Raw genomic sequence first — 25,059 nt, 5'->3', positions numbered from 1 at the left:
CTTTTCTCAGCAGATAGCCAATTTCTGCTGAAGTGGCCTCCCTCTGATCGGGTGGAGCGTCGGGAGGGATTTTGGTTTCGGACGTGAAGAAAGGGATTTTGTATCCTCTGGATATATCTGGAGGACCCAGCGGTCTGTTGTTATGGACTCCCATGCTGCTAGGTGCTCCAACGTCCCCGACTGCCTCCAGAGTGGAGCAGTCGGGCAACCCCTCAGGGTTGCTGCGTGGGCCACTCAGAGAAAGGTTCTCTGGACCCAAAATTCCTGGGAGCCCCTCTGCCCCTGGGGCGGCGTCCGCCCTGTCCTCCTCTGCCACGGAAGGACTGGTTGTCCGGAGCGGGTTGGGATTGCTGCGACTTCCGGAACCACATCTTCTTCTGGCCCTTTTGGTTCCTAGAGAAGGACCTCTGGGGCACAGAGAAGTGGACTCCGACGGCAGACAGCGTCTTCCCGTCCTTCTCACTCTGGACCAAGGTGTCGCGAACCGTCTTGCCAAAAAGGGCAGAACCATCAAAGGGGGCGTTCGCGAAAGATGACTTGAAGGGCTCAGTGAAATCGCGATGGCGGAGCCAGGCCTGACGTCTCGTGACTAGGCCTACTCCTGCAGCTCTAGCGGCTCCCTCAGTAGCATGGGAAAGTAACCGCATAGAGGTATTTGTCACGGACCGAAGAGTGGCCATACGGGTGGAGTGCAAGAGTTTGTCCTCCTCCGACATGGACTCTGGGGGGGATGCAGCGTATTCTTTAATAAGATCGCGCTGCATCCTGATAACATGTGCCAGATAGTTGAGCGCCCTCACTGAGAAGGTCGCTGAACTAAACATTCGCTTCCCCAAGCAGTCCATCCTCCGAGACTCCTTGCTCGGAGGATGGACTGAGGGACTCCTCTCTTGGTGGCTGCTGCCATCAACATGGCATCTACTGGAGGACCCTTACTCCAGTGGGCACGGTCAGCAGGGGGGCTGAGGATCCTGTCTGGCCTTTTGGGGATTGGCTCCACGGTGTCCGGTTCCTTCCACGCCCTGGTGGTAATAAGGTCCACCAGGGGGTCGGCAGGAGGGGACACCCAAGAGGTAGACGGGCCCGCTTCGAATGCCTCCAAGAACACGGACTCGTCCGAAGAAGACTTTGGGGCAGACCACCCACCTCTTATACGAAGCATTTCCATGATGTCTCCGAAGGAGACATCCTCGGGGGGTGATCTTAGGGAGCCTTCCCCTTCCTCCAAGTCCGTGTCTTCAGTTAAAGACTCGGGGGGGAGTCTATGTGCCTCCTTTTACACGTGTGCTTGCAAGGTGCCTCCTCGGGGGGGCTGTCCGAGGAGCCCTCGCAAGCAGTGTCTAGTTCCACAGGAACTGCTTGGGGCATCAAAACGGGCTGTCCCAGTGGCCGGGTGACGGAAGCCTGACCCAGAGCAGATGGAGTGCGGGACGGCGCCGAAGCAAGTGCCGGGGGTCCAGAAGCCCTCAACAGAGCCCTCTCCACTACATCAAAAGCCGAAGGGGAGCCGGCCTCGACCAAAGGATCCGACAGTCGGCTCCCCCTCGGATCTGAGGAGTGGATCGGAGCCGGCGCCGAGCCCCTCGGATCCGAGGGACCAGTGCGCTCCGACACGGACGGTGCGAGGCACTGAGTCCCGGATCCAAAACTCAGGCCAGGCTCGAGCCGACCCACCCGGCTCCAAAGCTGCCCGGCTCAGCTCCGAACCCGGGTAGCGGGTCGGAGAAGGAGCTATGGGCTTGAAAAAAGGGGTCGAGCTCCCCCCCAGGGGGGGAGAGACAGGAGCACTCCCATCTGCATCTGAGCCTGGATGAACCTTCGCATCATCCGGTCCAGATCAGCGTCAGAAAGACTATAAGTCGACCTCGAAGAGGCTACCGAGGTAGGCCTTGAGTACCGCCTAGATAGCCTCGAAGGAGGTCGGGTCTCCTCCTCCTCAGGTCCCGGTGAAAAGGTCGGGGACCGGAGCCGAGGAGGAAGAGAACCAGTAGCTAGAGAGGCTGGAGGAGAAGCCCGCTTAACCGGCGGGGCCGAGACGGAGGTCTCGGCCGCCGCTGTGGTGCTTCTCTCTCGGTCCTTCTTCCTAGCTTCCCTGTCCTCCGAACCCGTGAGGGAGTTTAAGTCCTGGGAGGAGGAGGGAGCAGGTAAGGTACCGCAGGAGCGGTAACTACCATGGAGGCCGAAGCCGAGTTCGGGGGTAAAAGTCCCAAGACCAGCTTCGACCTCCGCTCCTTCAATGCCCTGGGGTTGAACCCTGCACAGATTGAACATCCAGAAGTGAGGTGTTCAACCCCAAGGCATGAGTGTGGCCATCCGCAGGGGACAGCTTATGGCCACACTCGGAGCATTTCGAGAATATTGCCTTTGGGGCTTCATACATCTTTTTTTTTTTTTTTTTTTTTTTTTAACAAAAAGTTAACTACCCAGTCACACTACAGGCCCCAAAGAAAACACGCACACACAAACTACGCTACCAGCGAGGGGAGGGAATTACAAAAAATGTAAGCAATTTAACCAAAAATAGTTTAAATGGGTGGGAAACCTAAAACTTTCACACAAAGCAACTATTAAAAGATCAAAAAACCCTTAGTAAAATACTAAATTTTCACTTAGCTGAAGGAGCTCAAAGATCAAGCTGTCACCATGACGCAAACTAGATCTGAGGTCATGTAGGGAGAGCAGGGCATTATGGGTGAGGGGAGGAGCTAGGAGCTCGGATCCATAGCTGGATAAACCATGCCGGTTCGGATCCGATATCGGATCCATACCCACAGGTTGCTGACAAATGAATCTCCTACTTCAGATCAATTCTTAATAACAACAACCCAGACTTCCCTTATAGTACCCGATTGCCTTGTCTTCCCTCTAAGAAGAGAGAGACAGAGAGTGAGTCACTGGCCATTGCTCTTCTCTCTGGGTACACCCTAGGCCCACCAGCATTTGGGCCACAAGTGAAACCTTGGGCTAGCAGCAAACAAGCCAAAGCTCTTCCTCTGCACCATCATTCTGTCTTCATTTTACTAATTTAACTTCAGGAAAAATGCAACAAAATTTTCAAGTGGGCAGTTTACTCACCTTTGTAATTATTTCATATTTTTAAAAATGCACTCCCCACTCTGGACAGCATAGACAACTGTATACATCTGAGCATTATTTTACTAATATCGCTGCCAAAATAAGAAGTACAATTCTCAGGTCAAAATATGCTGCACAGTAATGTGGTTATTATGACATGTAAGAAAAATGAGCCTTGACATTCAGGGCATATAATATAATTATGACGGATGGACGTCTTTTGCCACAATGACACACACTAAACATTGCAAGTGCTTACTGAATCGTAGGCTCAGGGTGGTTTTATTTCAGCTGAAAGCTCATTTGGGGATTAGAAAGTGAACCATTTCTTTACATAACATAAGAAAAAAGGGACCACTCATATCACCAATAAAAAATCATATGCTGCTGGCATGATACAATCACAAAGGTGATAGTCTTGTGAAATCTACAAGTCAGGAATGAGTAAATCCCAAGATAACTGATAGTGTAACATGACAAACTGCTATTTTACAATGATTTACATCATGTATTTGGAAAAATATATTAAGTATTTCTTTATGATTTAATTATACTTTACTGCTCTGCAGAAATGAAAATAAGTCTTTATCTGATTTCTCAATAAATAATTTATAACAATTGGGAATTGTCAGTTTTCATACTGTGACCATGGTTTGAATTTCTGTGCTACTCTATACATTGTTTGGTGCTACACATTATAAAAGTGCAGTCATGAATTCTGTAATAAGTTATCACTCTCCTTACCCATTTAATTCCTCTTTGATGATAACCCTACAACTCAATTTATTCACTGGGGTCAAGGGTTGGGTGCACTAGCAATGGCACTACTGCTGGCCAGGGAAATTTGGGTTTTTGGAATTCAGCTGCTTCCTATAATTAGTAGCACGTATTCCAACCAGGCACACAGTTGGCAGGCTCTAATTGTGGACTGGATGCCAGTCTACTGCAGAACACACAGACACACACTCTCATACACAACACAATAATTAAGAATTAATTTCATAATAATTCAAACCTGGGCCACATTTGCTATGTTTGAAGAGTGCACCTGCTAAATTCAACAGCATGTACACATGTGGATAGTGTAGTTTTGTCAAAAGGAATAACTTTTTTTTTTTTTTGCATTTAGTTTTAGACCATGGCTTTGGCACCAGTCATTTGTTTGTGTTAGCCCTTTTTGTAATATGCTGACATCACTGGGGACCCAGTTTGCAATCATCGGGGAACTTGGTGAGCCAATGGCTGTCTACTTTGGCCTGGACTTCAGAGAAATAGGGGCAAACAATAAGGGGCCTAGCACAAACACTTGTGGTACTCCACTGGTGACGGGTCTACTGATGGAGATGGAGTCACCAATTTTGACAGAGTGTGTTCCAATTGGCTACCCATCTAGTAAAGTAAGGGTTAATCCCTATTTTTAATTTCTGCAAGTCTTTTTGGTTTCTAATAACATGACTGAAATGGACCCCATTCGTAAGTCAAAGTATGATTAAAGTTCATGAAATTAATAGTTTCAATCTTTGATGTTAGCTGTAAGTGCACTTCACAGCACCCACAATGTGCCCAGTAATGACTCCTTCTGCAATTCATATAAAGTTACACATATTGATAATATTTCTAAGTATGATTGTAAATTCTTTTTTATAAGACCCATTGCTCGTCCTACTAGTGAAACTGTCTGGGTATCTTTCTTCCATATTGCCCTTATTTCTGCCTGCAACTCCTGGTATTTTATGACTTTGTGTCTCTCTGTATGTAAAACACTGTAGTTACTGTGCAGCAATTTTAATGATCAATGCTACTTTTGTCTTCTTTTTGTGGACTACTACATCTGGTTTTCTTACGTCTATTTTTTGAACTGTTGGTAATGGATGATTCCATTTAATATAAACCATCATTTTCTATGATGTTTTCTCTTATGTTTCTAGTGCTTTTCCGCTACTTCAGCATTATAATTTTTGCACCCTCCCCAATGCAACAGTCTTGCTACATTATTATGCCTTTCAGCACACAGTCCTTCTGCCATTAGTATGTTAGAACCAGCAAAAAGATGTGCGACTGTTTCAAATTCTGTTTTACAAAACCTACATTTGTCTGTTTCTCCCACATGTTCAATGGACTTTGTAAACTAACATGTACATAGTTCACTATCTTGGGCCACCAATATTAGCCTTTTGTCTTTTGGTTTAAATTCACTTCTCCTTAACCATTCCTGCATTCAAACCTGATCAACATGAGGTCGTTCTAAGAGTTTTCTATACTTGCAAATATATTTATGCATTTTCCACATTTCTTGCCTTCTCATCTGATCCTTCACCTTATATTCTTTCTTTTCTTTTTTGGCACATTCAGTTGCTGCCTGATTTTTATCTATTTCTGGTTTGGTTTCCATTCCTGCTTGACTTCAATATGCTTCTGCTAAACCAAGCAGGGAAGTCATCTTAGACTTATTCTCCTCATGTTTTAAAACTTTAACTACATTTGGGTCTTGTGAGATCAGCAGAGATGTATGCATTTCCATGATTGCAGATCTATACATGTACTCAATTTCTCCTCTTTGGGACAGTTTCTCAATGATGCCAGAGTGGGGATTTGTATTGAAAGCCCTGGCAAGCTCAAGATAGGCTGTGTGCACTGTCTTACCTTCGTCCATGGCTTTGGTGACATTCTCAAAGAGGTCTACTAGGTTTAATAAGTATGATCTACCCTTAATGAAGTCAAACTGGGTTGGGTCCAGCATTTGGAGGTCGCCTATATCCTTGTTGATGAAGTCCATGATAATTCTTTCCATGGCCTTACAGATGAGGTTGGTTAGACTTATGGGTCTGTAGTTCCTGGGGTCAGTTGATGGCCCCCCTTTGTGTAGGGGATTACTGTTGCTGTTCTCCATTCCGCAGGAACATAGCCAGTTCTCAAGCTGTGATTAAAGAGAATGCCAAGTGGTCAGCTATCTCTTGTTTTAAATTGTTTAGTAAACAACCTGGAATATTACCTGACCCCATTCAGGCCGTGCTTTTGGCCTTGGCGAGTGCAGAGATGACCTGTTCTCTAGATATACTAGGCAGAGGGCTGGTGTCAGGTATATTTTGGGATATGGTAGGTGTTTATAGTGGGGTGAAGTTTGTGCTGAATCTTTCAGCTAGCAGGTTGGCAATATCTTCCAGTGAATTTACAGTATGCAGATTCATGTACATGACATCATATATCACTATAATCAGTCAAGATGATCCAGTCTACGAATAACCACAGTATGTATGTTTGTGAAATCAAGGATTCAAGGACTCACAGTGAACCTGATTCTGATGCCGTTGAAGCAAATTTACATAATCACAGAGGCCCATATTCATGAGAGGCAAAAGCTTCACAGATATGTGTTGTACATTGTGATGCCTCATAAGTAGATTGCAGTGTGTACTGAAGTAATACTGCAGAATGCAAACAAAGCTCAAACCTTACATTTCATTTGGGATATATAATTGGACAGTATAGCATTTAAATTAATCTGGAAGTTGGGTTATTCATATGCCGTGAAAGGTGCAAATGATAGTGAGACAAGAATTATTAGAGAATTAAAACTGATGGGGGACAAAGGATCACTACCCAACAAACTGGATGCATACCACAGGTTAACAGGTTGGTAACTGTGGCCAAATGTGGCAAGACTCAAATCTGCACTGACAAACAGGACTTGAATAAAACAATTCTGAAGGAGCATTAATCTGTGACAACTGAAGAAGTGGTCTGTTGGATGTCCAAAGCCGAATACTCTTCAGTAATAGATGAATATCAGGGCTTCTAGCACATCAAACTCAGGCACTTTAAAGCTGTACACTTTCAGTATCCCATGCAAATTTTTCTGTGTGCAATATGGAATTCCATCACGCCCAAATGTACTGCAATATGCTATGGAACAGATCAATAAAGGCGTGGAGGGTGCTATAAACAGTTTGTTTATATTTTGCATTATTATCAAATGTTATATTACATATTATTAAACATTGTAGATGACATTCTGATATGGAATTAATAAAGACCACTACAAGACATGAAACTAAAGTGATTAAGTGACTAAGACTTCATTTAAAAATAACAAGGAAAAGTGCAATGTATGCATAACCAGTATTAGTACACAGGGCTTGTGTAAACAAGCCAAGGCACTGAAACCTCAGCAGAAAAGCAGAAAGGCAATGGTTCAGATAGAACGACTTTCTGATAAACAAGCCACAAATAAACTTTTGGATATGGTCTAATATCTATCCAAATTTGTTTCAGATCTATCTGACATATCTTTTACTTGAACATGATGTAGTCTGGTACTGGGAACAGCCACAACATATAAATGTTTTACTTCTGAAGAAACTAGTGACAGAACTGCCAACACTGAAATACTACGATGTGACTAAACCAAAGATACTGTAAAATAACAATGTCAATCAATCAGGCACTGGAGAAGTGCTCTTGGAAGAACAGCAACCCATGGCAAGTGGTTCAAGAGACATTGCTGATGCACAAACCTGTCATGCTCATACTAAAAAAAAAAAAAAAAAAGATTAGGAGTTGCTGAAAGTAAGGTCTCTGAGGTATAGATGAAAAGTTGTTTAGTTATTTAATGTAATGTATACTTTATATAGGAACATCTTGTCTTGAAAGGCCCTGTATATTTATTTTTCAGAGATTGATATATAGAAAGTCTGATTAATGATGTCACTGATAAAAAGTTATGAATCTGATGGTTTAAAATATTCTATATCCGTATTTAGTAATGGAGCTTAATTAGTGATGTCACTGATGAGCAGTTTCTTGATTGGATATGCAATATTTTAAATTTTAGAGCTTGTGTGGTTTAACGAGAGTCTGATGTAGCGATTTGCTATTTATCGTGAAAGTGCTTACTTCTAATAAACCTTTTATTGTTTTCAAGAGCCGTGGTCAGTTCGCTTTTTCTTTTTATTTGGATGCTTTGAGGTGAAAACCCAGCATTTACCCAGTCTGGATACTTTTTTCTTTCTAGAAAGCATTCCTGCAGCTATGAAGCATATTATCATTGGAATATTTTGACATGACTGTTGTAAGCAACCCCAATAAGGAAATGCATACTGTATTATTCAGAGCTCATCTCCAGGAATACAAAGAAAATCTCCTGCACCCTGATTTGGATATTAGTCCAATTGTTCCTCATCTTCCAGCGTCAGAAAGAGAAACCTCTGAACTTTACTCACCAAACTGAACGTAACATACAATTACAAATGCTTAAAACAGGATGTTAACAGGGTGGGCAGATAACAGGAAAAAGGTTTCAGAAGGTTTGTTGTTCAAATTCAGTAGAGTGACTGAGCCAAATCAACTTTGCACTCAATTGTTGGAAAGTAGAAAGAATTCCTGAAGCATACTTGTGATTGTAAAGTGTGTTGAAAGGACATATAATATTCTGTTTTGCCCTAGTATGTCTCACAGAACAAAACTTATAACAAAAGTCAAATTTGTAGAGAGTTTCAAAAAGTAACACTACAGACATGATATTTCATGCCACACCAGACAAATTTGTAAACTCTGATAAAGGTCCACATGTTGTCAGCCAACAATTTCATGCATTCTCCCTATACTTGAAATTTTGGCAAATGACCTCTTCACTGAGATATCTACAATCTATTCCATAAGTTGATAAAGTTATACAAACTGTGACTAAATATAATGAAAACTGCACTGCCAGCATTGGCAGCTTAAAACAAAACTGTTATCCTCATCTGCTTGAGTACAACTTGCCATTACAACAAAGTTACAGTCAACTTTGCAGTTGCTGATGGAAAAGAGGAAGAAGACGGGTTACCTACCTCATCTGTTTCACTTCTGAGTTACTTACCTCATCTGTTTTACTTCTGAGTTACTTACCTCATCTGTTTTACTTCTGCATTACCTAACTCAACTGTTTTACTTCTGCATTACCTAACAAATCTGTTTTACTTCTGAGTTAACTACCTCATCTGTTTTACTTCTGCATTACCTACCTCATCTGTTTTACTTCTGAGTTACCTACCTCACCTGTTTTACTTCTGCATTACCCACCTCATCTGTTTTACTTCTGCATTATCTACCTCATCTGTTTTACTTCTGAGTTACCTACCTCATCTGTTTTACTTCTGCATTACCTACCTCATCTGTTTTACTTCTGCATTACCTACCTCATCTGTTTTACTTCTGTGTTACCTACCTCATCTGTTTTACTTGTGCATTGCCTACCTCATCTGTTTTACTTCTGTTACCTACCTCATATCTGTTTTACTTCTGAGTTACCTACCTCATCTGTTTTACTTCTGCATTACCTACCTCATCTGTTTTACTTCTGCGTTACCTACCTCATCTGTTTTACTTGTGCATTGCCTACCTCATCTGTTTTACTTCTGAGTTACCTAACTCATCTGTTTTACTTCTGCATTACCTAACTCATCTGTTTTACTTCTGCATTGCCTACCTCATCTGTTTTACTTCTGCATTACCTAACTCGTCTGTTTTACTTCTGCATTACCTAACTCATCTGTTTTACTTCTGAGTTACCTACCTCAGCTGTTTTACTTCTGCATTACCTAACTCAGCTGTTTTACTTCTGAGTTACCTACCTCATCTGTTTTACTTCTGCCAGAGAATATGCCACATGTTTAATAAGCCTAGCAGAAAACTTAGCAAAAACAAAGGGTAAGATTCTGGTTCTGAGTGGTATTCTTCCTTAATTGAGAATGATGACTAGATTCAGTGAAAAGATAATTGGATTCAACAGCTGACTAATTAACAAGTGTCATTTCAGGTGATCCATCTTGTATAGTATAGCCTGGGATGAAATGACAGACAGTCCAACTTACTTTAATAAACAATGGTCTACAACTCTCATTCAAGAATTTCTGCACACTGACCAAAACCTTTGCTGGTCCCATTGTGACTTTTTTTATGCAGAAATTATGTAATTAACATTCCAATCTGACAAAGTAAATTCTAAACTGGACAAGGAGGCCTTTCTCAAAGCCAGGAGCCTTAACAATAATCTGCTTGATTTGGGGCCTTTTTTTGCACTTGGAATATTCCCATGTTTGATTTGTTATTGAGACATGTTCAAATGTAAAGACAAAGTACAGTTTTGTACCTACCATAAATGTAGATGTTCAAGTGTCTTCACTGCTGCAGTCATTACACTTGGGTTATCCTGCCGTCAGGCGGTCCCGCAGTCGGCCAGAGTTCCAAAGTCTTGGTCCGACGTCGGTTGCTGTCGCTTCTTCCCTGACGTCAGTGCGCCAGGGGTATATAAGCTGCAGCCGACGCCATTTTCTTCAGTTTTTCTTGACCCAGATGTCAGGTGCCCCCCCAAATAGGTAGGCAATACATATTGCTAATAAAACATACAACAAGGTAAAACAAAACCTTCAGTTACCAGAAAATACACTACATAGGTAGTATAGGGTAGAAAGGTATAGATTAGTCCCAGCTAAGAAAGAGGGGATGGTGAGTGGGTAACCAGGACTGCAGCAGTGAAGACAGTCGAACATCTACATTTATGGTAGGTACAAAACTGTACTATGTTCACCGTGTTTCACTGCTGCAGTCATTACACTTGGCTTGAATCCCAAAGTTGAGTTAGGGTGGCTGGTTCTATAGAGGATTTGGGGTGGCTAAGAGGCTCTGCAGCACTGCAGTGGCAAAGCCAGCTCTGGATCTAGAATAAAGAGGCAAGTGATAATGCTTGGTAAAGGTATGCACTGAACTCCAAGTTGCAGCTTCCAACATATCTTTGGTAGGTACTCCTCTAAGGTAGGCAGTTGAAGTGGCTGTTGCCCTGGTGGAATGTGGCCTAATATTACTAGGTGCAGGTTTCCCATGCTGTGTGTAGCAGAACCGGATACAATGTCCTATCCAATTTGAAATGATCTGCTTTGAAATAGCCTTACCCTGTGATCCTGTAGCATCTGCTACAAACAATTGCTCAGTTTTTCTGAAAGCTTTTGTTTTGTCCAAGTAGAAACGTAATTGTCTGTGTATGTCCAAGGAATGCAGAAGTCTCTCCCCTTTATTCTGGGGATTTGGATAAAAAGTTGGCAAGTGAATAGTTTGGTTAAGAGCCACACTGGATACCATCTTAGGCATAAATGAAGGGTTTGTTCGTAAAGAAACCCTGTCTTGGTGAAAAATGATGAAAGGCTCCACTGTCATTAGTGCCTGTAACTCTGAGACTCTTCGTGCTGAGGTTATTGCCAGAAGCAGAGCAGTTTTCCATGATACATATTTTAATTCTGCTGAATTGGCTGGCTCAAAAGCAGGTAAAGTTAGTTTTTCCAAGACAAAATTGAGGTCCCAAGTTGGTGTTGGTGCTCTCCGGGGCAGACTTATGTTTTTAGCCCCTCTGAGGTACTGTTTTAGCAATGGATGAGAGAAAATAGGAGGATCTGTGTTGTAATGAGCCGAGATGGCAGAGGCGTGGATCTTAATGGATGAAAAGGATAGTCCTTTGTTCAGCATCTCAGTTAAGTATTGTAATATCTGAGGAATATTTGGGACAAAAGGGTCAAAGCTTTGAGCCTGGTTCCAGGCACAGAATCTCTTCCACTTTTCTGAATAAGATTTCCTGGTGCTAGGCCTCCTGGCCTCCAAAATGACATCCATAACAGCTTTAGAGAGAGGTGTTGTCTGCTTGACTAATGAATCTGCCATGCAGCCAGGTTTAAGGTTTTGAGCTGACTGTGCAGGATCTGATTGTTTTGTTGAGTCAGAAGGTGCAGAGTTTGAGGTAAACTCCATGGTGGGCCTTGAGCCAAGTTCTTTAAGATTGGGTACCAGTGCTGGTGTGGCCAGTCTGGGGCAATCAGGATAATCTGTGGTTTTTCTTGTCTGGCTTTTAGGAGTACCTTTGAAAGGAGAGGCAGTGGTGGGAAGGCATAAACTTTTAGGATTTTCCAGTTGAACGAGAGAGCATCCACCTTCCATGCTTGTGTGTGATAAGTCCTTGTGCAGAATTTTTGTAGTTGGCAATTCTTTGGGGAGGCAAAGAGATCTATGTCTGGGCACCCCCATTTTTGCATTATCATGCTGAATACTTGTGGATTTAATTTCCACTCGTGAGGATCCATGATGTTTCTGCTTAAGTCGTCTGCCAGAGTGTTTTTCTTTCTTGGCAGGAATTGTGCTTATAGATTAACCTGATAGGCTAGAGCTGTGTCCCACAAGGTCATGACTTGTCTGCATAGGGGATAGGAATGAGTGCCCCCTTGCTTGTTTATGTACCACACAACTGTGGTGTTGTCTGTCTTTAGTAATAGTTGTCCTGGATGCAGAAGGTCCTTGAAAGCTGTTAGGGCATTTTGTACAGCCAACATCTCTTTTTGATTGATGTGAAGATGCATTTGGTCTGCAGTCCACTTGCCCTGAATACATTTTCTTGCCATGTGTGCTCCCCAGGCATAATCCGAAGCATCTTTGTTAGTGTTTGCCTGGCTGTGGGTAGAGTGAAAGGCTGTCCCTTGTTGAGGTGACATGCCTGTGCCCACCATCGAAACTCCTGTTGTAGGCAGGGAATTAGTGGTATTACTGCTTCCAAACTGTGACAGTGTTGAGTCCACACACTTTTTAGGTACCATTGTAATTTCCTCATATGCAGTCTGGCATATGGAATTAGTAGTATGCAGGATGCCATGAATCCCAAGGCCTGCAGAATTTTTCTTGCAGGGAGTTGGGTCTTTGTTGCCATCAATTGAAAGTACTGAGTCAGTCGTCCTTGCTTGTCTGGTGTGAGATAAGCCATCTGGGCCGTTGTATTTAAGCTGGCACCCAGGAATATTATCTCTTGTGAGGGCACTAGTTTTAACTTTTTTTCATTTACTGTGTACCCTAGGCAAATTAGCAACCTTTTTACAAACGCCAGATGCTTTAGAAGAATGTCCTTGCTCTCTGCTTGAATAAGGCAGTCGTCCAGGTATGGATATATTTGAATTCCTTTTTGTCTGCAAAATGCAATTACTGGTGCCAGGCACTTTGTGAAGACCCTGGGCGCAGTAGATAAGCCAAAGGGCAGTGCAGAGAATTGGTTATGCATTGAACCAGCTATGAATCTGAGGTATCTTCTGCAATTCTGTCTGATAGGGACATGCAGGTATGCCTCTTTAAGGTCCAAAGTAACAAGCCAAGCCTTCTTGCCCAGCATGGGAAGAAGCTGCTGTAGTGTCAACATTTTGAATTTCGGAACATCCAGGTAAGTATTTAGAGTAGAAAGGTCTAGTATGGGTCTCCAGGCTTTGTCCTTTCTGGGGACCAGAAAAAGTCTTGAGTAAAATCCTTGTCCTTGTTCCTGTTGTGGCACTTTTTGGATAGCTCTCATGGCCATGAGGGCTGTAATTTGTTTTTGTGTCTCTGCCCATTGATTCTGTGGCAGGTCTGGTATTCCTTTTAGCCTTGGTAGAGTGTGAAAGTGGAACCTGTAACCTTGAGACACAATATTCATAACCCATTTGTCTTGGGTGATCATATGCCAATTTTGAGAAAAAAGTGCAGGTTTTCCCCCTAAGGGAGCTGCCAAAAGGTAAGTGCTTGGCATTTGAAGGGGGGAGTCATTGGGACTGTTTCCTGTAAGGTTGTGACTTGTCTTCACCTCCTTTTGGGGTTGAAGCACCCCACTGTCATGGTCTGTAAGAACTTTGTGGCAGCGATCTGCCTCTTGGGTGTCTGTATCTGCCTCTTTGTGGGCTGTCTGACACTGGAAAGGACCAATTCTTTGAAGGCCAATTTCTGCTAAATCGAGGTGGCTGTACCTGTAAGAAATCTTTCACTGTTTGCATAGATTTTGCCTTATCCTCCATTTTCTTTAATACCTCTTCTGCCTTAACACCAAATAAAATGTCTTGCTGTAAAGGTGCATCCAATAATTTTGCCTTAACATGATCAGGTAAACCTTGTTCTTTTAACCAAGCATGCCTTTGAATCACAGATCCTGTAACTGCTGCTCTACAAGAAGCCTCTAATGATTCAAAACCACATTGCAGAGTATGTTTGCCCACTTGTTCAGCTGCATACAATAGCTCCTGCATTTTCTTATAGTCAGGATGTTCTGCACTTGTACTCATTTTCTGTTTTAACTGAAACATTAAATATTGTTGGTATTTAAGCATGTGAAACTGGCAATTTAAAGCTCTCACTGCTAAAGTTGCAGAAGTGTAAACTTTCTTCCCCCATCTGTCTAATGCTCTAGAATCCCTGTCAGAGGGAACTGGATTCTTAGCTGTGGAAGCCTTTACCCCTTTGGGACCATGGGAAATAGTTTCTGGGTCAGCAGCAGGGTTTTTATAAAGAAATTTGTAAGAGTCAGGCACTCTGTAGTACCTGTCTGGCTTGACTGGAGCAGGGGGTAAAGAATCAGGATTTAAACTGGATTCAGAGAACACATCATCCACAATATCTAACACTGGCGGAATAGCAAGGGGTCTGTGCTGAGGTAATAAAAGAAAGTCTCTGAGCCTTTTCTTGGATTCTGAGTAATCCTGGCCCTCCCAATGGAAATGCTCCCTCATATGGTATGTAAAGTTTCCCCAAAAGAATAATCCTCTGGAGGAGAGGCTGAAGGGATTGATTCTTCAGCATCAGAGTCCTCATAGGGGATAAGTAGTACCCCTGGTCTGAAGAGGAATCAGAATAAATGGAAACCTGGTCAGAGGAATCATAGTCTGTATCCTGCCTAGGCCTTTTATCAGGAGGGGGATAGGTACCCCTAATCAGAGTAATTAAGTCTTCGGCCATTTTGAGCATCTGTTTTTTAGGCATGGAGGCCTGTCCAGATGAATGCTGTACTTGCTTCTTTGTCTTTAATGGAGTTTTAGACTTGGCTGTAGCTTTTATGGTAAGCTGAGAAGGTCTGAAAATACCCTCAGAAGCCGATGCCTGCTCAACGGCTCCAGACCCATCTGAAGGGTTAGTTGGTCTGAAAATACCCTCAGAAGCCGATGCCTGCTCAGCGGCTCCAGACCCATCTGAAGGGTTAGTTTCCATAGGCCCAACACCTTGAGTATCCAGAGGCCCAGACATCTCCACGTGGGAGTCGGAGGCAGCCTGTGGCTCTGAGGTAGTGGGTGTTATGGGCTGCAAAAGCGCCTCACTGAGAACCGGCGAACTGGCAACTGGCCTAGAAGAGGACTCATCGTCAGTTTTGGGCCTCGGATGCCTGTCCTTATCCTTGTCTTTGCGTTTTTTTTGTATTTTGGTCGTTGGTTGTTCCGACGGCATGGTGTAATTAAATCTTCGGCCAAAGTAATGGCGAGCAAAATCAAACCGACGTTTAATAGTGCGTTTGTTAAATCTAGCACAAAACCGACAACTAGTGACGTTGTGGTCTGGGCCTAGGCATGGAATACAGTAAGAATGAAAATCCTTATGAGGTATTTGCCTCCCACAAGAAATACAATTATTAACTTTTACTGACATCAGTCTGAGGCAAGAAAAAGTTTCCCCAATGGGGTACTTAGCTTTATTGAAGACTTCGGTTCTGAAAATTCGAATGGAAAATCTCAGGAGTTGGCCGACCGGCACTTGTGAACTGCTTTTGCTTCGGGCACCGCGCGGCAAGAAAGACTGAAGTAAATGGCATAGGCTGCATCTTATATACCCCTGGCGCACTGACGTCAAGGAAGAAGCGACAGCAACCGACGCCGGACCAAGACTTTGGAACTCTGGCCGACTGCGGGACCACCTGACGGCAGGATAACCCAAGTGTAATGACTGCAGCAGTGAAACACGATGAACATCACTCCTTTTGTGCCTGGATTTTGTGACTACCAAGCCATTAAATCCACTGGTAACTGTGGCAGAGTCTCAGTGTTTGCCAATGAAAGTATCACATCAAAGTTGATACCCAGAGATCCCCCAGTGAGTTCATAGACCTCCAGTTCACCTTATGGAAATCAAGCTTTCCATCCATGGCCCCACACAATCATGAAAACATCCTGGCATTCAATAAAAAATAACACTATAAGCAATGGCTCATTTACCTTTGATGATTTCAACCATCCTTCCATATACTGAAGTAGTTACACTATCAACGTAGAACATGCCCAGCACTTCTTGGATCTGTTAGACAAGAACACCCTGGATCATCTTGTCCTCAATCCCATCACAAGTGGGAACAGTTTTGACCTAGTTCTCATAAACTTAGCACCAGCTGGTTCTCTCCCCCTAGTCAGTCCCTCATTAGTTAAGTCAGACCATCCTCTGGTTAACTTTACCCTAAGAACATCCACTCCTCTGGTAACCAGCACCCGTCTCTTTACAGACGTCAGAAGGGCAAATATTGTACAACGACATGACAATCTCTAAATTGACCCACAACAACTTCACAGTTGACCAGCGATATACAGCCACCTACACTATGGATTTTTATTCTCATTTAGACAAATACATTGACATGGCAGTTCCTACTAGAAACAAATATAATAGCAAATTCAAATATAATAGCAAAAAAGTAAACCAATCTGGTGGTCAGTCGATATAGACAAAATGTACAACAGAAGGAAGAAACTGCTCAAATTATCATGTAAGGTTAGAACCCCTTTGCATTATGATATTGTATAAAATCTCACTACGAAATTGAAGGCAATCAAAGACCAGCAAAGCATCCCAGGAACTCAAACTAGCAACTGAGGCAATGAATAACTACAAGTCCTTCTTCAGTTATGTTAAGAAATAATTCACAGCACTGCTCTGACCTTTTCCATAACGATGCGTCAGACTCAAACCTGAAAGGTATAATAGCAAACAAGATGGCTGCCAATTTCTTCCCTGAAATTATCATCTCATCTACAGTCATCCTCTCTCACAAATTCTTGTACTTAAGGTACTCCCCAAGACCAAAAATACTTCTTCCATGGGTCTGACATATGCTGGGTTGCCCTAAATACAGTGTCAAACATGCACTCACTGATCTCCTCCTTAAACGGTTTAACCTAACCTTATTAACATGCTATGTACCTGAATCCAGGCACAAAGTGGTAGTGATGCCTCTACATAAGGGTGGATCAACTATGGATCCTGGAAACTACAGGCCTAGAAACCTTTTGAGTCTTATCTATAAAGATAAACCCATTTAGCATATCATTACTAATCTGATAAATTACATCCCCAAAATTAGATTAGGTCTGACCTGCAACAATTCATCTTTGTAAAGGGTTGGTAATGCCTGCTAAATCTTATAAGCTCCTTTGAAAAGATCATGCAGCTAGTAGATGATGGGCACACTGTTCGCACTGCTGGTCTTGATGTGGCCAAGGTATAAGACACCATACAACATGATGGAATTATAAAAAAAGGTTGTGGCATTAAACATTGATCCCTATATGGTATGATGGATAGCAAACTGGCTCAAGGATAGATGCATGTTGTCAGAGCGGCTGATGCCTCCTCAGTAAGAGAGGGAAGGTGAACAACAGTGTCCCCCAGTGATCTGTTGTGGACCTCCTCCTGTGTGGTATTTACTTTCTGACCTCAAAAATGATAACACTGTTCTCTGGTTAACCAGATTTGCCGATGACTGTAATAGGCATGCAACTGTCAGCTCAACTCAAGATGCCTGCACCCTTTAACATGGATTAACACCTGATGCACTGAAAAAGAACTTAAACTAATGCTAAGAAATGTAGTGTTATCCTTGTCAGGAAAGAATACATTGCTTCAACCCACTGCGCTGATAACACCACACTATCAAATGAGTCAGTGATAACAGATCTGGCACTTGGGTTGATAGCTCCCTTTCCTTTCGTCATTATGTGGAGACTATAATTAGAAAATTCTTCTATATCTGATAACTAATTACCAAACGTATCTCTTGTAAAACTAAGAAAGTTGTTCCCTTTATACTCTACCCAGGTCATATCCAATGTAGAATATGACAAAGCCTTTTGTAAGTTATTTTACTAGATGCACAAAAAACTTGAAAAAAAGCAGAATTTTCAAATAAAAACAGTCTCTAGCCTCAAAAATTTTAGCTACCAAGATAAACCGGGGTCTTTGCTACTGTTTTCAATGTCAAAGTCTCCTGAGGGGGATCTGTGTCTCACTTAAAGTGCCTTCTTTGACCTCCTTTTTCTTTATAAGTCAAATAGTGCAGCCATTACAAATTAGGAAATAAACTACAAGGAGAGTACAGTCATTACCCAGCACCTCCCTCTGGTCTGGAATAGGATCCACCTAGCGGCCAAGCAATGCAATTCCCTGTTGTACTTCAAAATATCTTGGAAAACTGGATGGGTACCTTTAAATTTACTCTAGATTTTAAAGACCTTGTCATCCTTGAAAGGGTAGTTGAACAAGGGGGTGCTTATTGGCAATGTGCACAAGGCCTCTGGACATATTGCCCTGTACATCCTATGATACAGAAACAGAGATACTCTAGAATCCAGATGATAAATGTTCAGAACAACAACAAGCTGTTGTGCTTGATCACACAAATACACAAAATCTAATGTTGAGAATAAGGAAGGTGTTAGTCTTGGGCATAATAGAAAGTATTAATATACTGCTCTATAACCTGACCTCTTCACTCTCCTTATATGATTACTAAACTCCTATGTCTTTTGCTACAAGTGACTGATGATATTTTCTCCATATTTATTTTTATCTTCACTTGTTGATTCTGGTACAATAATACTGATCTCTGTTTATACCAATCTGATTGAATTCATTGAATTCTGCTTTAATGTATATTTTCTGTATATATTGCTGTAAAATTCCTGCTCATGATTCTGTAACAGTCGGCATGATGCCTGAATAAAAGGAAGTTTTGTCATTATTCAGCAATCACACTGTACTGGATGTGGGTATTATATGCACTATGACTTCATTACCTACTACTGATTGTAAAGTAGCTGGATTTGGCAGATTATAAAGACAGAATCTAGATGGAACGACTTTGAAGAGCATAGAGATCCCTACACTGGGGACTGACAACAGACAGTACCAGCCAGTAAAGAACAGCAGCAGAAGGTAAAACAGTTTTTAAAGTCGTTAAAACTTTGTGCTGCCGTATTTACAAACAAATATGAAGTATGCCAGAATGAAGTGTCTATGCAAGCAATAATGCCCAACAGGGTGTGTGTTATTGTGGAAATAACACCCACCCAGGGGTGTGGCGGAGAGCCTCTATACCTCTGGAAGGGTGTTATTTCGACATAAATACATACCCTGGAGGGCATTATTGCACACAGAAAATGGGCTACCTGTAAAATTGTTGTGTTTTACTTACATTTTTTTAAATTACTATATTATTTTTTATATATATTTTACGTATAAAATAGTTCCTCTGCCTTATGTTTCAAACTTGCTGTAGCATATTTAAATCGTGTTGAAGGAAGCATTTTACATCCAAAATATAACATTTAAAAAGATATATATTTAGTTATTTACTTTATTATTTTGGTTCCTTACCCCTAAAATGGTTTGTTGCCAGTTATTGGAGACTGAAGTCACTAAATAACGACATACGATTTTCAGACTTTATTTCCTTCAGAAAATGCATGCTAACACAAATCCTGTCATTTAAGCAACTTTGTAATTTTGTAACAGCAATAATTAAAATCTGTTCCTATTTTTGAGCCTTTGTTCCCCCTTTATTTTAGGCTTTATCCAGCTAAGAGGTCAGGAGGTATGCAAATCTCTTTGCTGCTGTTGACAGTGGTCGATCCCACTCAGTCACTTAAATCTGTCCTTCAGAAAATGCATGCTAACACAAATACTATTATTTAAGTAACTTTGTGATTTTACAACACTTTTTAAAATCTGTTCCTATTTTGTGCCTTTGTTCACTCTTTATTTTAGGCTTTATCCAAATATCGTGAACTAAGAGATCAAGAGGTATGCAAACCTGTTGTTGTTGCCATACTTCAAACGCCTTCACTGTTAAGACTGTCTGTCTCTCACACACACATACATGCACACACACACTTCTGCTTTCATGCACGTAAACATGCATTCACTCACACAGGCAGACAGAAATATAAGCGCACACACACACACACACACACACACACACACACACACACACACACACACACACACACACACACACTTCCGCTTCATGCACTCATTCATTCACACATGCAGACGGAAATATAAACATATACCCATACACTTTTCTGTTTCATTTATTTTTGACACCCACTAAACAGCAAAAGTGCTATACTTCCACGGTGGTGCAGCTGTAGCGTTGTTGCCTCACAGCAAGAGGTTCTCCCATTCGATTCTCGGCTTGGGTTGGGAGTGCCTTCTGTGTGGAGTCTGCATGTCCTCCCTGCGGTCAAGTGGGCGTTCGAAAGACATGCGTTGAATGGGCGTGCCTTCGTTGAAGGTTCGGCGTCGGGCTGGCAACTCAACATCATAAAAACCAACTGCCAATCATTAGCGGACCGGAGTTCCATTGTGGTGACCCCTAACCGGGAAAAGCCGAAAGACAAACAACATCAACAACAACTAAACAGCAAAAGTGCTGCTTAGCTAGTGTAAAATAATAGCTTGATTGATCTCTCTCTTTCACTCCCATAAACGCATACACTTTCACAGACACACACATGCACATACTTTTTTTTCATTTCTTTTCTTTTATTTTACACTCACTAAACAGCAAAAGCACTGCTTAGAGAGCATAAAATAATAGCAGCCATTAGCTAACTTTCATTCCGAGCTCCATGGCAGCTTGATTTGCTGCAGTGCATTGGCAGACTCATTTTTTGAGTGTTATCTGTAGATTAACACCTTGCTAGAGAACATTCATTCGCCAATCAGTGTGTGCTCTACAAGCTGCCCATTCTCTAACAGCTTTGAAAGCTGTCCGTTCTTCACAGGGGCATTTTGTTTCTGCTGCTGTCTGTCTGACGGTGTTAAAGTGCTTCACCAGCTTTCAAAGGGTTGCAGTAAAACAGTGTGCACTTCTGTACTTTATTATTCAGTAACTGGTAGTACAGGGAGCAGATTAAGCTCCATGTAGTACAAAGAATTATGACTGGGTATCACTGATCATAGCACTTACACATTTTGGACATACTTGCCAAAACTGACCTATCAAGCTTTGTTCTCAATGTGAATTTCCTGGCATCCATGTCTTAAATACATAATAAGTAGGTTTTGATCTGAGACCTGGTTATAATTCTCTATATAATGTGTTATGGCAGCAAAGTCTGACCCATAAATTACTATCAAGTCATTGCAAATTCTTGTTGCAAGTTATTCACTGAAGTTAAAGAATATTCTTGCACTGTCCATATGATTCTATATATTACGTAATGTCCCCAGCTTTTAGTAACCGATAAGAGAAAGCATGCATGCGGGATGTCATGTGATGCTGTTCTGCTATTCAGTTGCCCTTATATAGTAAAGCATTTGGTAGCAGTTACTGGCTTCAGGGTGCTTGCATTTGGTTACAGCTGTGTTATCCCTATGAAGTGAAAGTGAACTCAACAGCAACATCCTACTAGCAACTTCCATTTTTTTATTTCAATACAAGATTAGTAGGATACAAGACTGTGTCAGCGGTTTCTCTAAAGTTGCATTCAGTTATCAGGACTATACTACATCCAATGCTAAATTTAAAATTCAAAGGCTCATCTTACATCTACATTTGCACCAGGAAGGGGTTAACTTTTTGCAGTCTATGTAACAGAACTGTTTTTTTGGGCATTCTGTACTTTCCATTCTAAGCGTTATTTCAACTCTTAATACAAGTGTTTTTAAAGCTTTATTTAGTTTTAGATGTTTCTGTTATGTGAATAATTCTACAAGGCATATACAACTTTCCTACTTAAATTTACATTAAGAAGATATGTGACGTTTACCCATATACTTGTAACATGCTTCACTATTATTGCAGTCCCTACTCTTGGGACTAAGTCCTTGTATTTTTTTTTTTTTTTTTTGCTTTTTAATTGGTTATATACTAATGCTAATTTTTTTTAAATTGCAAAGCCTATCTATTTTTATTTGCTGCTTCTACTGTTACAGCAACATTTAAAGCATTTTCTAATGTTAGCATATTATTAGAAATTAACGTTTTTGTATACATTCACCATTTATTCCACATACAAATTCTAACTTCAAGCATTTGGCACAACTTCACTTCATAATTACACTCTTTGGCTATTTTTTCTCAACTCATCTACACGCTCAGGCACAGACAGAGTAGGCTTTCTATTGCAAGACTGAAATGTATATTTCTCTGGTATCTTAATACGTTTGTGATAAAGAAAAATAATTCTGTAATCAGCTTATCAATAATGTGTGTTTTTTAACTTCTATCATTTTGCAACAATTCTCCCATAAATGTATGATTCCCACTGTCAATGAAACTGAAAAACTGAAGCTGTTTTATATTGAATAAAATGTATGATTTAATAGATTTAGAAGCTTAAATGGTGAATGTAAACCTCAGTAAAAAGATTAGCAGTGCTAAATCCAGTGTTCAAGCTATTGCACAAAAATACTCAAAAAGTCAGAATCAATAATTTGTGTAAATTCTCAAATTCTTTGTCTCCTACCGTTTGTCTCAAAAAATGTTGAACAGACTTCCACATTGTTAGTAAAAATGCTAGAGCCAGATGTGAAAAACAAATTGTTTAATAATGAATAATACAAATTTTGTCTACTTTTATGAAGTAACTAGATGTTTAAGGCTAGTAACAATTAAAGACTCATGTTGAGGTTAATCAAGCTTCTAGAAGATCAATGGATTGAAGTTTTGATGTTGAAACATATGATCCTATGAACCTAACAAATTTTGAGTAGGCTTAAAATGTCCTCTGAATATGCCCATGCTCACACTTCTTTAGAATATTAATCTTTTAGTTTAAAAAATATTTCCTAATGGATTTCTCAAACTGGGTTATCCAATAAAGTACTATCTCTGCTATGAGAACAATGACTAAGCTATACCTGTAAACTGGATATAGAAAATAAATAAAACATACAACAGGAAATAAGACAAATAATTATGAGAATGGCCTATGGCTAACATATACTACCTGGAATCTCTGGCTGTTGTGTTGAGGGAGGCAGGGTTGAAGCTGGTTGCACAGGTGCCTCAAATATAATGCCATTGTCCAAAAGCTCTTTCACATAAGAATGGACATTTTTATCATCAGCACAATTCAGAGAAATCAGATTCTTTTTGCTGCTTTGACCGTCTGAAAAAGACATATCATCATTATAATATTAATAATTCTATATTTATTTAAAATAAAAGGCAGTGCTTGTTAAAATACATACCTGTCTCTCCTACTACGGTGACACCAACTTCAAGATTATTCTGACACAGGTTAATGTTTTTTGTGTTTTCACAAATTACTTCAGTTTGTGAGGAAGCACTGTAAATAGAAATACAATATAATGAAATATTTATATGGTTACTGTTGTAAACAATATGTCCACAATAACAGTGTGATAAGTGTTAAAGGAGGTAATCTCTGTAATGCTGGAACTGTGAAAGCCTCCCTTGCAGCAGATGCATACACTTCAGTTTCTGCTACTCTGGTACTCTTTTCTGGCTTTTAATTTTTCCAAAAGTCTTTCCCAGAATTATCCTTGACAAACATCATACATCAAGAGTACCCTAACTATAACCATCAGTTGCCTTATCCCCATCTTTCTTTTTATCTACTCTACTCTTGTATAACCTATGGGAAATGCTCGATGTTCTGGAACTCCCCATTGGCAGTTCTGCATGGGAATGTCAAACTGGAATTATGCAACACATGAAATTAGAAAGTAAAATTGGTGGGCATAGTTTTATCATGCTGCAAAGGTCTCTTGCAACTCATATGTTACTTAGTGCGCTCAATTCTGAGACCACACAATCACCTCCTTGCCTAAATTATAATCAACTCCAAGACTACAAAATCAGAAAACCATGGCAAAACATGTTGGTTTTGCTTACTTTACCATCTTCCTTGGGTTGCCGGCACCCTTACTGCCATCTTGTATCCAAAAAAATTGTGCCCGCCCTATTTTTAGACTTATCAAAAGCCTTTGATACTGTATCTCACTCACTTCTATCTCAACTATCAAACACTGGTCTAGCAGCCCCTATCTTCACTGGTTTTCTAGTTATTTATGACATTATTTTACAGACAGCAGGCAGTTAGATGGCAAAATTCTTTATTGCCTTACATTCATACCTCTAATGGTGTTTCCCAAAGCTCTATACTAGGGCCACTTCTTTTTAGTATCTTTAATAATCATCTTCACTCCTTATTCAATCGGGCATCTCTCATACAATATGTAGATGACTCTACTTTTATATTCTCTGCTGACACCACACCAGATTTAAAACAAATTACTCAACTGGCATTTATTACCAAAGAGACATGGTTATACAATAACCATTTGTTTCTTATTTCCAATAAAGCCAAACTTATGCTATTCACCCTCAAGAAAAATACTTCCATAAACAAATCTCGGTTCATGATAATTTCCCAATGCAACATAAAATTTGAAGTAGTTTCCCATACTAAACTGCTAGGAATAATAACTGATGAAAGCCTGAAGTTCAGCCTGCACATACAACACAACATCAACAAAACACATCAAAAGCTAGGTATTCTTTACAGGTACAAACATTTCCTTTCTCCTACTACTACACAAGTACTTGCTATGACTTATCTGCTTCCCAAGCCAATAGCAAAGGAGTCTGGCTGACTAAGTTTGCAAATGACTGCAAGCTAGGAGCAGTCCTTGAATCCCCAAGTAATTTAGCTTTTGTGCAGGAAGGTTTGTCCCAAATAAATAACTGGTGCCAAACTCATGGACTGAAACTAAATGCCAAAACAACGCATTATTGTACCCTTTGGGAAGTCATCTATCCCAGGGAACTACCAGATTGACAATACACCTGTAAGAGTTGACCCAGTTGTTAGGGATTTGGAAAGTTTTGATCAACATGTGTCCATTGTTGTAAAAAAACCCTTCTATATTGCACAGCTTATAAACAAAGGG

The 25,059-nt window shown here is 41.0% G+C and overlaps 1 protein-coding gene across 1 annotated transcript in view; it reads right to left on the bottom strand.

Annotated features, from left to right (window-relative positions):
• Window positions 1-25,059, bottom strand: part of LOC122816158 (tumor susceptibility gene 101 protein-like) — a 444,433-nt gene that overhangs the window by 5,181 nt on the left and 414,193 nt on the right. Inside the window, exons 7-8 of the mRNA XM_044088912.1 lie at window positions 23,335-23,432; window positions 23,091-23,252 (exon numbers count right to left, since the gene is read on the bottom strand). Coding sequence (XP_043944847.1) covers window positions 23,091-23,252; window positions 23,335-23,432 — 260 coding nt within the window. The remainder of the gene's footprint in view (window positions 1-23,090; window positions 23,253-23,334; window positions 23,433-25,059) is intronic.

Source organism: Protopterus annectens, chromosome 12.part0 (assembly GCF_019279795.1).
Source record: "Protopterus annectens isolate FY-2018-M chromosome 12.part0, PAN1.0, whole genome shotgun sequence".
Taxonomy (NCBI): domain Eukaryota; kingdom Metazoa; phylum Chordata; order Ceratodontiformes; family Protopteridae; genus Protopterus; species Protopterus annectens.
This window is presented reverse-complemented; position numbering and strand designations above follow the sequence as displayed.